General features: G+C 35.5%; 3 protein-coding genes across 3 annotated transcripts; 1 reads left to right on the forward strand and 2 right to left on the reverse strand.

Moving 5' to 3' along the window:
• Nucleotides 1–2,253: 2,253 nt before the first annotated feature.
• Nucleotides 2,254–7,123, reverse strand: LOC108218746 (receptor-like protein 9DC3). The gene has a single exon (XM_064091463.1). It carries the CDS (start codon nucleotides 6,819–6,821, stop codon nucleotides 4,293–4,295), a length of 2,529 nt encoding a protein of 842 aa, XP_063947533.1. The 5' UTR covers nucleotides 6,822–7,123; the 3' UTR covers nucleotides 2,254–4,292.
• Nucleotides 7,124–7,401: 278 nt separating this feature from the next.
• LOC108218747 (G-type lectin S-receptor-like serine/threonine-protein kinase At2g19130) lies at nucleotides 7,402–10,243 on the forward strand. Its single transcript, XM_017391836.2, has 2 exons — nucleotides 7,402–7,815; nucleotides 7,885–10,243. The coding sequence occupies exons 1-2, from the start codon at nucleotides 7,638–7,640 to the stop codon at nucleotides 9,867–9,869; spliced, it is 2,163 nt and encodes a 720-aa protein (XP_017247325.1). The 5' UTR covers nucleotides 7,402–7,637; the 3' UTR covers nucleotides 9,870–10,243.
• A 642-nt stretch (nucleotides 10,244–10,885) lies between these two features.
• LOC108217104 (UDP-xylose transporter 1-like) lies at nucleotides 10,886–13,371 on the reverse strand. Its single transcript, XM_017389953.2, has 7 exons — nucleotides 13,196–13,371; nucleotides 12,927–13,111; nucleotides 12,641–12,708; nucleotides 12,424–12,556; nucleotides 11,912–12,073; nucleotides 11,539–11,808; nucleotides 10,886–11,193 (listed from the first exon to the last, which is right to left on the reverse strand). The coding sequence occupies exons 1-7, from the start codon at nucleotides 13,314–13,316 to the stop codon at nucleotides 11,137–11,139; spliced, it is 996 nt and encodes a 331-aa protein (XP_017245442.1). The 5' UTR covers nucleotides 13,317–13,371; the 3' UTR covers nucleotides 10,886–11,136.
• Nucleotides 13,372–14,162: the final 791 nt, after the last annotated feature.

The following is a 14,162-nucleotide window of genomic DNA, read 5'->3' on the forward strand; positions in this document are numbered from 1 at the left end:
TTTGTTAAAAATGTAGTTTGAATTAAAATCAGCATTATACTAATCTCTAAATACGATTTTTATTATTAATCAATATTTTACATTTGCAATAAGTTTATTCTATCAATATCTTTTGTACTTTTTCGATTTATATCTTTTTATATTGTTTGAACCGAATTTCTCATAATTATCATATCATTTGTTATCCACATACCCATTTTAAAATTATTATAAAGTGAATCACAGAAGTGATGAAATATTATTATGTTTTAATAAAAAAATATATACTCAATAATTAAGAGTGAAAATGGCAGACAAAGCCGAATATAATAAAAAGTTAACATAAGCAAATGGGACGCACGGATGGTAGATCCAGATGAAGCAGGAAGAAGGAGAAGATATGGATGGGATGGTTGGGTAAAAGTGATGTGGAATAAATGTGGGGTGGCATGTTCATTTGGCCCTATATGCCAGTTTTGTTCCACGTCTCACAACCTACTCATGTTATTTTAGCCATATTTGCATGATTTATTGATTTCTTCCGCTTGTCAAGTGGCAACAGTCAACGCTACTTTTCTCTAGGTTGTTAACGCTACTTTTTCACTATGTTGTTGCTCTCCTGTGATCATATCACAATTTCTTTGACTATGTTGAAATTGGTGGAAAATGTTTTTTTTTTAAGAAAAGAAGATTATTTAATAAATAATAGTCATACTGCATCTACAAAAATGATCGAGTCGAACAAACATAGAAAAAAGTAACATGCATGTTTTCATACTCAAGATGAGACAAATAAGCGATTTTGAAATTAATGATGGTATATGTATAGATCCTTACTCTGTGTTCACCATCTTTTCCAGAAACTCCGTTTGAGCTATCAACTACAAATGCTTTTGAAATTAGTTTAGTATTTTAATTCTTAAAAAAAATATATGATATAGCATTTAGGTTATAAAATATAATACAATCTCACGTTTTGGAGTAAAATATACATGAAATAACGATTAGGATCTCAAAACGGTATCCCCTCTAGAAGTGAAATAAGGATGAACTCTAAATGATCTAGTATTTTCGACTGCAAAATAATATTTTGGGGCAATTTTTCCCAATAGTGATATTTTTCTTTTTTTAAGACCAAAGGTGATATTTAGGAGTCTTATTCTTGAAAAAAATGATAGACCAGGACAACATCCTATTTTAAGTGTGTGCCAATAATGAACGTATAAAATTAAATAGGATGGAGGGAGTATATTACATTTTCTTTAACTAACATTGAAATAGTTGGAAAATAATTCGAAATATCACTTATTTAATATTATATAATTTAGTGCTTTAATTCTTAAAAGAAAATATGATATAGCATTCAGGGTTAGTAATTATTATAAAATATATAACACGATTTCACGTTTTGGAGTGAAATATTACATGAAACAACGATTAGGATCTCAACACGCTATACGATCTGAAAGTGAAATAGGGAAGAACTCCACGCGATCCAGTGTTTTCCATCCCAAAATGATATTTGGGGCAATTTTCCCCAATAATGATAATTAGGAGTCTTATTTTAAAAAAAATGATAAATCGGAACAACATCCTTTTTTTTGGAAAATGAAATCAACTCCGGTAGACATAAATAATAAGATTATCGGATACCGACTCCATTTATCACAAGTAATAATATCTCAAATATCACCTTGGGTGAATATGACCGCAAATATCATTTTATAACGTTATATCATTCAACATTCATAGAAGGATAATCCTATTAGGAATTGTTACTATATATATAGGTTTTTTAAACTTTCAAGTGCAAACAAAGCATCGCATGCATAGCTTAACCTCAATTGAGAATATATATCCTAAACAATCAACCAACTTTCTGGCATAGGTGTTAGTGTGTGTGTATGTAAAAATGTAGCATCGCTAAAATATGGCAAGTTGCCTCGAAACTACTACGAGATGCAACAACATCAATGCAGACAGACATTGTACTCATTCTTCTCATAATCTGCTCTTTGACCTTGCTTCAAGCAACAACTATGTACAAAGTGCTTTTATGTTTCTCCTTGCACAGAGGTGCAAAATCCAAAGAAGAACATCCCTAATCCAATGGACTGACGTCGAACAAAGAAGCAGTCTTGGTCTCAAAGTATGAACTGTCTGAACAGCTAGAGAAAAACATTGTCAATTGCAAAAGATTTTTTGAGTTTCCTGAGATGAGTCTCAAATGTTAATTTAAGGTGAACCGGAATGCTAAAGCTTAATCCTAGGTGGTGACAGAGCATATATAGGCAGAGTTTATTACACTTCTTGCTCGATAAGTCCAGAGCCAAAATCCAAATAATGTAGCAGCACAACTTAGAAGCCATATTATACCAAAGGGTTACAAATTTGCAATGACCAATAAAAAAAAAGGACAGACATAACCAAATCTTTATTTCATCTGCTTCTGATTGTTAGGAATAATATACGAGATCAATCTTCTAATACAAAGCACACACAAAAATTATATGACGCGGAAAATCCACGTCCCAACTTGTATTATTAATCAAAACCGTTATCAATAATACAATCCAACAAACTAGGATACTCAAGCCTACCAATACTCAAGCATACCTATCAAACAATATGACTATGTATATATAGCCATCAAACTTAGACAAATCAGAATCTAACTCTAATATACCTAATCATAATCCTAATCCAATTCTAATTTCTAACTCAAATCAGAATCCTATTCATATTGGGTTGATACCCAACAATCCTCCCCTTCAACCCAATACGGTTTCAAAATCTTTTAACGATCACCATGAAGACGTTGACGTCCATCCGCCAATGCCTCCCCTTGAGTAACAACTTTTCCATCTAGCATAAAAAGATTTCTCTTATCCTTCCAACCTTTGAGTATCACCAATTCTTGTTTGGTGACCTTCAAACAACCGTTCTTCATCATAACAGTACATCCCAAATCAACTAATTTACCCAATGAAATTAGATTTCGATTTAGCTCCGGTACATACCTTACTTGAGCTAATTTTCGAATACGACCATTATGAAGTTTCATTGTTATCTCACCAACGCCGGTAACTTTTATCGTTTTACCATTTGGTAAAGCTATCATCTTTCCCTCACAATCCTTATAGGACGAGAACCACTCCCTCCTAGCACATATGTGATGAGAACATCCCGAGTCAAGTATCCATTCTTCTTTTGATCCCTTGTCTTCTTGAACCAAAAGAGCATCATCAACCGTCTCAACAAGCGAAGCACTACCCTTCTCTCGAATTTTCTTTAACTCCTTTAGGTCTTCTTTTGCTTTCGGACATATGAATTGATGGTGGCCCAATTCTTCACAATAAAAGCACTTGATATTAGGGTTATGTTTCTTATCAAACTTCTTTTTCCTGTTATATGCATCCATCATAAGTGCACTTCCGTCCGATGTATCACCTGATCCTTGCTTCATCAATCTTTCAGCTTCAAGAATAACAACAGTAGTCTCATCCAAAGTTAACTTCGTTTTTCCAACCATTAAAGAAGTAATCACATTATTATACTTATATGGTAGGGAAACAAGTAAAAGAATGGCTTTGTCCTCATCCTTTAATTTTTCATCCAAATTATTCAGCTGGTTGATCAACCCATTAAAACGATTTAGATGATCTCTCAAATCTCCGTTTTCTTCCATCTTAAGTCCGAACAAATCTTTCTTGAGAAACAACTTGTTGGCCAAAGACTTTGAGTGATATGTCTTTGTCAACTTCTCCCACAAATTTTTAGGGTTATTCTCCTTGAGAACATCATACTTGATTTCCGGTGCAAGAGCCAACCGGATAGTCGACGCAGCACGTAATTTCATATCTTCCCACTTTGTATTATCCACATCAGCGGGCTTCTTATCCTCGAGAGTTGCATATAATCCTCGTTGAATTAGCAAATCTTTCACTGTGCTCTGCCATAAAGTAAAATTGTTTCTGCCATCAAACAATTCAATCTCGAATTTTCCTCCCATCTTATCCATCATGAACCTAGCTCTTGATACCACTTGTTAGGAATAATATACGAGATCAATCTTCTAATACAAAGCACACACAAAAATTATATGACGCGGAAAATCCACGTCCCAACTTGTATTATTAATCAAAACCGTTATCAATAATACAATCCAACAAACTAGGATACTCAAGCCTACCAATACTCAAGCATACCTATCAAACAATATGACTATGTATATATAGCCATCAAACTTAGACAAATCAGAATCTAACTCTAATATACCTAATCATAATCCTAATCCAATTCTAATTTCTAACTCAAATCAGAATCCTATTCATATTGGGTTGATACCCAACACTGATCTCCAGTCTTCTGATCTTGAGGCCCAATTCTCTGGCAATGATTCCCGTGAACCATTTTGGTTTTCCTGCCATGAACATAACGTATCCTACAACGAATCCCACCACCACTCCACACCCATATCCGATAGCCACAGATTCCCAAGTAAAACCGCTAAAAAAGAAACCATCATCCTCATCATCTTCAAATTCTTCCTGTTGAGTCTCTCTAATGCATCTTCTGGACAGCGGAGGTCCACATAGCCCAAAATTCCCGGCATAGCTACTATTCTCAAATGTACTAAACTGAGGTCCTCGTGGAATATGACCAGTAAGATCATTCTGAGAGAGATTTAGATGTGAAAGAGAATATATACTTGTGAGCTCTTGAGGAATGACTCCAACCAGTAGGTTGAAAGAGAGGTCTAGTGATTCTAGCATCAACAATTTTCCGACTAAGGATGGTATATGGCCTGTGAGATTATTGTGAGATAGATTGAGGTATCTGAGTGACTCAAGATTTCCAATGTACTCAGGAATCTCCCCTTCAAACTTGTTTCTCGACAAGTCAATGGCTGTGAATATTGTTAGAATTCTAATGAACTCAATCTCTACCCCTTTTACCACCAACATCATTGTGTCACTATAAAGAGAATTCCCCATATAAGTCCTTTCCATTTTGTTGGCATCCTTATTCATCATCCCTTTGAAGTTTTGGATATATTTTGCTGGTAAAGGACCCGAAAACTCGTTGTTGGAGAGGTCAATGATTCTCAGGCTAGGGAATGGGTGTTCTATCTTAGAGACATTGGTTATGATACCAAAGAATTTATTTGATTTCAAAATAAGAACTTGGAGATTTTGAAGGGTTTCTAACCATAGAGGGAAAGTGTCATTTATTTGATTATTTCCAACATCAAAAACTTCTAAGTAATCAAATTTAGAAAAAGAAAGAGGAATTGTACCTTCCAGTTTATTTCCATGCAAATTCAAACTTCTCAGTTTACGGAAATTTACCAAAGCTGATGGAAGACTTCCCTCAATACTATTCATCCGTAGATCAAACACGGAAAGACTGTAGTTTAAACCTCTTGTGCATGAGGGAAGTACACCAGTTAAATTATTATGAGATAAATTGAGAATATCAAGAGAGCTCGAATTGCAGATTGAGGCAGGCAATGATCCCTGGAGCATATTAGATTGGAGGTCAAGATAAGTCAATATCTTCCAGGGAAGATGCTCAAGACCACCTGTCAGGTTGTTGTGAGAAAGACTCAAATATTTCAATGAGTACATCTCCAAGGAACCGAATACATAAACCTGTCCTGTGAACTCATTATGATCAATGGATATGTATGTTAATAATGGAGAATGAAAGAACCAAGATGGTATTGTTCCATTAAGTGAGTTATGAGACAAATCAAGAAAAGTCAGATTTGGAAGAATTAGGTTGGAAGGCAGGGGTCCGGTAAGTGAGTTCTCTGACAGATCTAAAAATGAGAGTTCTCTGCAGTTGGAAATCCAAGAAGGGGACGGACCAATCAAATTGTTACGACCAAGGCTAAGTAATTGTAGGTTTTGGAGACTAGCTAAAGAATCAGGAATACGGTCAGTTAAGTAATTGGAAGACAGTTGCAATAGGGTAAGTTGAGTAAGATTGCCTACTGATCTTGGAATCTGTCCAGTTAAGTAATTGGAATCTAGGTCCAATAACAAAAGTTGAGTAAGATTACCAATTGATCTTGGAATCGGCCCAGAGAAATTGTTATTATTAAGATAAAGGATTCCTAGGTTTTGAATGTTGGCTAAAGAATCAGGGATTTGACCACTGAGAAGATTGAAACCAAGGTTCAAATAAGTAAGTTGTGTAAGGTTGCTGATGGATCTTGGAATTGGGCCAGAGAGATTGCATTGAAAGATAGACAAAAAGGTTAGGGACTTGAGGTAGCCTATTGAATCAGGTATTCCTCCAGATAAGGTTGTTTGCGTAAGGGCAAGAAGCTGGAGATTACTACTACTTCCCCACTTATGTTTTGGTAACTTAACAATTAGCTGAGAGTTGAATTCTAAGCTTAGCACTTCCAAGTTGGGTAGGTGGAAAATTTCTAGAGGTAACTCTCCATGTAAACTATTAGAATCAAAGATGATGTTTTGAAGAAAAGAGAGGTTGAAGAGGGTGCTGTCGGGACGGATGGAACCTTCAAGGTGGCTGCATCTCAGGTCCAGTCCAATCACATTCCCTGTCATGTGGTCACAGGTGACACCGTCCCACGTGCAGCAATCAGAACTCATGCTCCAATTCATTGTCTTTGAAACCGAAGGAGCATCTTCACAAAATTCAGCAGTGGAAGAATTTATTGTGAAGCTAAGCTTAAACTGAAACAATGCAAGCTTTTGCATCTTAGGACTCAGATGAGTTGCATTTTCATCATAAGATGATGAAATAGCTAGATGATTTTGCAGGAACAAGGTCATCATGATTGAATAGAAACACATGTATATCCACATTTTTCTGTTTTCTCTATACAATTCAGGATCGCATATTCATAGATAACACCCTTGATGATTTTAAGTAGCTTGCTGTGCTTCATATTCAAAATCACTATCATGACTTTTGTGTCCATAGATAACGCCCTCATTACCACTCAGTAGCCGGGCTTCATATGGTGACTTAAAATCCTAAATCACTATCAAGAATTTGTGGTTGGTTTTCAGTGTAGACCATATCCTAATACTGAAGGTCTTTATCTTCCAAAGAAAATAATGCTAGTCTTTTAACTGCTACATTAGTCCTTTAACTCAGGTTCAACTCAAATTAACTTATTTCCTCTCTCCCTCTCTCTCAACTAACAACTGATGACTTAAAAAACAATTTTTACAGTTAAAGCATAAAATTCAATGTGATATAGAGTACTTTTTTTGAGGTACGTTCTGCTGTTCAGATTTGATTGCTTATTTGCACCGAAGTTGAGGTGTAAATTACGTAAATAATTGTATTCAGAAAAAATTTTAATTTCTCATGCCAAATAAATATTGACAATGGACCATTTCAGGAGACACCTTGCAACAATGATCTTGACACAAGAACATGCTGCAAGTTAAAAAATTCAGTGTGATTAGTCAAAGTTGTACAACAAACCAATAAACAAGCAGCATAATAAGTTTGCAAAGTGAAATTTGTCATCGACTTGACTAGGAATAAGTCCAAGTTCTTACCTGCTTTAGAATTTTCTACATACCTCTTGCAGTTCTACTTCTGGTATAAGCTTTCTTATACTCCTAAAGAATAAGGTTAAGATTTTTATCTAGTTGAGTAAGAAGAAGATGGTCCTGAAGGCCAGCAAAACATCCTTCAATCTTTTGGTTTGCCTCCTTTCTCTTCTTTTCTTTGAAGCCCGTCTTTACGAAGGAACCAATGTCATTAGAGTTGGTCAGACTCTCTCTGGAGACCAGACGATATCGTCAGAGAATGGGACATTTGAGCTAGGTTTCTTCAAACCAGGTGAGTCACAAAACTATTACATTGGCATATGGTATAAAAGTGTAGATACTAAAACTTTTGTGTGGGTAGCAAATAGAAACTATCCAGTTTCTGATCCTTACAACTCAGAACTGAAACTCTTGCCTGATGGAAATCTTGCTCTGACAAATGAGGCAAGAACAGTAATTTGGTCCTCGGGTGCTACTGCAACAACAGATAATTCGACGGTAGCCATTCTTCTTGACAGCGGAAATTTTGTGATACAAGATCATCAAGATTCCTCTAATGTTATATGGCAAAGTTTTGATCACCCGACAGACACTTGGCTTCCTGGAGGAAAAATTGGATATAACAAACTAAAGAAGGAGAAGATTTATCTAACCTCATGGAAAAATTCAGAAAATCCCGCACCTGGTCTTTTCTCATTCGAGGTGGAAACGAATAGCACTAGTCATATTTTAGTCTACAATAGGACTAAACGGTACTGGTCTTCTGGTGCATGGACAGGAACAAGTTTTGCACTTGTTCCAGAATTGAGTCATAACACTTATATATCAAATCTTACTTATATTTCCAATGTGAATGAGAGCATATTCACCTATAAGATTGCTGTTCCTGAAACTTTCACACAGTTCACGGTTGATACGAGTGGACTACTTAGGCAGTTTGTGTGGTGGAAGGAAGTCCCAGAACGCAAATGGCTTCCCTTTTGGGTGTGGCCACTCCATTGCGATGGTTTGGGCTTGTGTGGTGATTATGCTACTTGCAATCAGTTCAAAGAACCTTTTTGTACTTGTTTTCAAGGGTATGAACCGAGGGTGTCAAAAAATTGGGCATTGGGAGATTATAATGATGGGTGCATGAGGAAATCAGGTAGCAAGACCCGGGTTTGGATTGTTGTAGGAGCTACTGGAGGGTCCTTCATTATGCTTGGCATAGTAACATTAGCTATCTTGCATCTGAGAAAAGAAAAGGTGAGAAGTTATGATTGGGAATCAGGGGATTTGGTGGTGTTCAAGTACAAAGACATCAGAAAATTGACCAAGCACTTCTCAGAAAAGCTTGGCGAAGGCGGGTTTGGCTCAGTTTTCAAAGGGACTTTACCAAATTCCAGAGCTATAGCAGTTAAAAGGCTAAAGAATTTACAGCAAGGAGAGAAGCAGTTCCGTGCAGAAATGAGCACAATCGGGCAAATTCAACATATTAACCTTGTTCGTCTGCAAGGATTCTGCATAGAAGGTGAAAAAAGACTTTTGGTATTTGATTACATGAAGAATGGTTCTCTTGAAAATTACTTGTTTCATGAAAATTCCAATCTTTTTCTAGATTGGAAAACAAGGTACAAAATTATGATTGGAACAGCTAGAGGGTTGGATTATCTTCACGAAAAATGCAGGGATTGTATCATACATTGTGATATTAAGCCTGATAACATATTGCTGGATGATGACTTCAATGCCAAAGTTGCTGATTTTGGCCTAGCCAAGCTTCTTGGCCGAGAATATAGCCATGTCTTGACAACAATTAAAGGAACAAGAGGATACCTTGCACCAGAATGGATATTAAACGATGCCATCACTGCAAAGGTGGATGTTTATAGCTATGGAAAGCTGTTGTTTGAAATTATGTCAGGGAGGAGAAATATAGAGTTTTCAGATGATGGAAGTTACTTTCCAGCTCTAGTTGCTGAGAAATTAAACGAAGGGGAAGAAGGATTAACGCAGTTCTTAGATAAAAGATTGAGAGGTGAAGCAGATTCAAGCGAATTGGCTAGAGCTTGCAAAGTGGCTTGCTGGTGCATTCAGGATGATGAGAAAGATAGGCCAAGTATGGGGCTTGTGATTCAGATTCTGGAGGGACTTTTAGAAGTGGGGACTCCTCCAATTCCTCGGTTGCTCTTGCTCCTAGGCTTCACAAAGCAAAATAAATCTCAACCCAGAGTTAACCAGGACTACACATTTAGCACATCTTCATCCATAAGTTGGAACTCACAAGATAAGGCAAGTTCTTGGTCACCAAAACCACTATTTGCTGAAGCCGCGCAACAAAAGCCTTTGATATTCAACCAAGTGTGAATTGTCCAGTAGGAACAGAAAAACAAACATACAGTTCATCTAATAAAACACCATGAAGATCAACAAACACTAATCAGTGGCTGACTCGCCTCCTAATACCTACTTCATCCAATGTATTACCAGTATGTAACTTGAAATAGTCACTGACAACTTACAGCCTAGTGTTTCTGTTCCATTCCCTCTGTTGTATATTATTTTTCTCACTTAACTCTATATCCTGCATTCTGCATATACAACTTACAACCAATTCCAGCTGAAAATTAACGACGACAGAAATAAAGAAAATGAAAATTCAGCTCTAACAATCTTTTGACATATTGATATATTATCTTGCCTAGTTTTTTTTCCTAGTTCATTTTCGCTTGTATTACTCTGGTAAGAGATCAGCCGTTCTAGCAGGAGAAGCTCATATTCTATGAATGTCCAGAAAATTAGTCAAGTAAAATAATAACTTGCCTTGAGTGTTTTTTTATGTCATGTTCTTGTTATCTTTTATTGAGCTAGGTGTTGTTTATATAATTATATTTTGAAGAAAAAATTTTGTATTGAATGTTATAAAGGACTATACATATTTGTAAAGATGAATTTTGCAGTTCAGAATTTATAATTCTGTGATCTGAAGTCTATGTTGTTTCTTTGGGCATATAAATTTTGAAAGTATACATCTTTAGTAAGTATTGGGTGTCAACTGTCAGTTGATCTTTTATTCTTTATACGACTTTCATGGTTTATGATTTTCAACCTGCAACTCCAAATTTGATTTAAGCTTTCTCTGCAATCATCTAAAACATGAAGAAATCTAGACTAGTAAGGTAATGCGATAAAGAATTTTAGGATTTTCCTAAAATTAGCTGAAAATTGCAGAAATAGGTAATTTTTGCTTGTACATGATCTGAAATGAAACCGATAGAGTAGAGATGTATATTTTAAATTGTTTGAAATTATTTTTAATGAAATATTGAATCGATGTATATCATTATGAATTACGATCATGGATAATCTGAGGCAGATAATTCAAATTGCAGGTTTGGTGCAAGGACTTAAAATCCTCCACATATATACCACATGAATGGAGCTTTGAATCTATAACTGCGGCTATTTGATAATTCTGTAGTTTTTAAGAATCACTACCATTTAGTCGTTTAATCAATCACTTCTGTGAGGCAAAATAAAAGTATCCTTAAGAAAAAACCTCATAAAAGATCAAAATCTTGATATCAATATTCTAACATCTCAAACAAGAGAAACCTTAATTAATTTTTTCACCTCAACTTCTTTGTCCTGGTGTCCCCAAAAGAGGTGTATCGTTGTCTCTGGCTTTAACCTGAAAATATGAAAAACGAAACAATTACTTTCTTAACAGGCAAGTCGAAAATGGTTTTATGACAAAAGCTAGGTGTAGAATTTCTCAAATGATGTTATTTCCTATTTCCTTGAACAATGTTATATAAGGTTTATTGTCTGCAGATTATAGTATATTTTACAAGGTCGTAATAAGAAAAATTATTTATTGATCCCTAGCATTACAGCCTTGGTAGCCAGAGCTTGAGTGTTCGAGTGTGCATGTTACATGGGTGTGAGTGTCACAGTAGAGTTTTGCTAAAGACCTACTATAATGATAAAATACATCAAAACAGTCTAATTACAAGCGTAGACAAAGAATTGTGACCTGAGGAGTGGAGAGATCACCCGATTGCTTCTTTTTGTTTTCGCTTGTACAGAAATAAGAATATAAGCCCATGCCAAGAACCGCAATAAGAATTCCAACAATATTCCTGGCTGTGAAAGGGTCATGTAGCAAAGTATATCCAAATCCAAGAACAAGGCATGTTTTCAAGTGGCCTAGCACTTGATATGTTACTGGTGATGTTTTCCCAATAACCAAAAACGTGCTGAAGTTCACTGATACAGCGATCATGCAGGAAAGTGCTATGAATCCCTGCACCATATGTATAATTTCACATTGTATATAATAATATTCTTGATGAATTTCTAATATATGTGCATTAAGTAAGAAGAGTAATATGTGCATCTATCTGTACCAAGACAAGCGGAGAATAGCTGAAAGCATAGACATTTTGCTTTGTGAGGTATTGGTCTAGTAGAGGGCCTGTCACAAACAGAACAGCTGCTTGAAATGGAGATGACTGGTACAACAGCTGAGTAGATGACACATTTAGCCTCTTCTGTATAGTGTTTGTGAGCTGAGATTATTTCCGGTTAAGAATCAACTTTCTCATCATTCCTTTACTACTTAAAACTATACCAAGGCACCAAGCGAAACATACCCCATTTGTACAGCAGGGTTCTGGAGGGTAAGGTGTACGAATACCTTAACATACGCCTATGCCAAAACCAGCAGCCGTGTCTCCCAATATACGAGTTATTTTCTTATAAATAACTACTCATAACAAAATTAACTTTTATATCTGGGAAATATTGCAAATATCAATCATTTAATAGATTGGTTTATGATTTTAATAAATTGCCAAAATCGTATATTTTGTTAAGCTACTAACACACATTTATATAGTGCAGATATAAAAAAGGATACAATCTGACCAACACAGGTAGTTGCAATTGCTATAAGAGAAAGAATTGTTCCCACTAAATTGAGCTGCAGATCTGTCACTGAAGCCACCCCAACTCCCACAAGCAAGACGAAAAGAGATAGCTTGATTTTCTTACTGCATGCTTAGTAATAGAATTAGTAATTTTAAAACAACAATAATATAAGTTTAATGAATTCCCCCAAATGCAGATGTGTTTACCTGAATTTCTTTTTCAAGAAAATGGTTTCCAGTAACACTGTGAAAGGTATAATTGCTAATTTGGTCATCTGCAAAATCAGAAACCAAACCATAGTTGAGTACTTTGGGTACATTTTTCACCTCAAAAGGAAAAGTTGCGACTAGAAATCATCAGTCATGGTACTACAGCTCTCCGTCCCAGTGTTACAGATCACCGGTCTTAGGTGATACTTATTTTTCTTTTGCATATTAACAGACAACTCTATGTACAAGGGCTCAGCTGCAGAATATGGAGAAATAGATATACCTGGTAGAAACCGATAGAATTAAAGCCAAGGCTCAAATTAAGAAATCCGATGGAAACACCATTAAGAACACCGAAGATGATGACAGTCTTAATATCAACAGATTTAGTCTCAAAGAAATTCAAGCGTCGTGCCACATGTAATGTGCAATATGTTACCATCAGATGCCAACTTGTCAATGTTGTAGCTGATGATCAAGATCAAAGAGACTAATCATCCAAATAATAATGCAACAAATTGACAACAATTCTAGAGAAATCATAAAACATACCAAATGGGAAACCAAGATTGCTCATCAAAGCTTTGTTGCAGACGACGATGGACACTGATGAGGCCACAGATAGAAACAATGCACCAATCACACCTATTTGGAACCCCATCATCTTCTCCATTTTAAGTTGCCCTGCACAAAAAACTCAATCATTAACCAGTGATCAATGCATCTGTTGCATACTATACGAAAAATCGTCCTAAAGAAAACAAATTCAGTTGAAAGAACTTGAAATTAGAGGCTACAACATACAATCAGAAATTATTATTGAACAATGAGCAAAGGTGACAAACCTCAGTGCCAGTTCTTATAAAGACAGCTTGATGTTTGTTGGTGTCTATATAAAGACATGTACAAATGAAAATTTCTTTCTTAATTGAAAACCAGAAGGAGAAAACAGATACTACAAGATATTTTCATTAACATGAGTAGCTTATAGAATGCTTGTGAACTTTTTAATCTATGATGTTGGATACAAAGAAATGAACTTGCATTGGAGTTTACAGTACTTGACAATTTAATTTAAAAAATAACAAATCATGGAAAGATCATAATGCAATTATCATACCACCATTGGAGCATACTGGATATTCCTTACCTTTCGACAGGTTGGGAGAGGTTTGAGTTTCGGTCAAGAAAAATTTGTGTTCGAACGTTCGATTCTCAGTCTTAATTCATTTTTATATTTTGTTTTAAGGGAATAAAGTATTATTCTAGGAGTATCCCATAAATCAAAAATTCATTGTTACATTCAAAAATAAAAATATTAAAGCGGGCCTACTCAACATATATCCCCCGCAGGCCGCAAATGATATTGTAAAAATTATGAATTAAATTTTAGGTGAAAAATATGAGAAAGTTGATTGAACCAAACAAAAAGCTGTAAATTGTAGTTATATGACAAAAATGAGTGGTAGTGGAATTGAGCTTTACATTTTAACTTATATTTTAACTTGTTTGATGAAAA

Source organism: Daucus carota, chromosome 4 (genome assembly GCF_001625215.2).
Source record: "Daucus carota subsp. sativus chromosome 4, DH1 v3.0, whole genome shotgun sequence".
NCBI lineage: Eukaryota > Viridiplantae > Streptophyta > Magnoliopsida > Apiales > Apiaceae > Daucus > Daucus carota.

What these genes read in the sequence shown, in the direction of transcription:
- LOC108218746 (XM_064091463.1), bottom strand. Translation starts at nt 6,821, where the DNA reads ATGTGGATATACATGTGTTTCTATTCAATCATGATGACCTTGTTCCTG.
- LOC108218747 (XM_017391836.2), top strand. Translation starts at nt 7,638, where the DNA reads ATGGTCCTGAAGGCCAGCAAAACATCCTTCAATCTTTTGGTTTGCCTC. An exon ending in GCTAGGTTTCTTCAAACCAG is followed by an intron (nt 7,816 to 7,884) that starts GTGAGTCACAAA and finishes TTGTGTGGGTAG; the next exon opens with CAAATAGAAACTATCCAGTT.
- LOC108217104 (XM_017389953.2), bottom strand. Translation starts at nt 13,316, where the DNA reads ATGGAGAAGATGATGGGGTTCCAAATAGGTGTGATTGGTGCATTGTTT. An exon ending in CTACCTGTGTTGGTCAGATT is followed by an intron (nt 12,074 to 12,423) that starts GTATCCTTTTTT and finishes AAATAATCTCAG; the next exon opens with CTCACAAACACTATACAGAA. An exon ending in GCTATTCTCCGCTTGTCTTG is followed by an intron (nt 11,809 to 11,911) that starts GTACAGATAGAT and finishes CATATGGTGCAG; the next exon opens with GGATTCATAGCACTTTCCTG.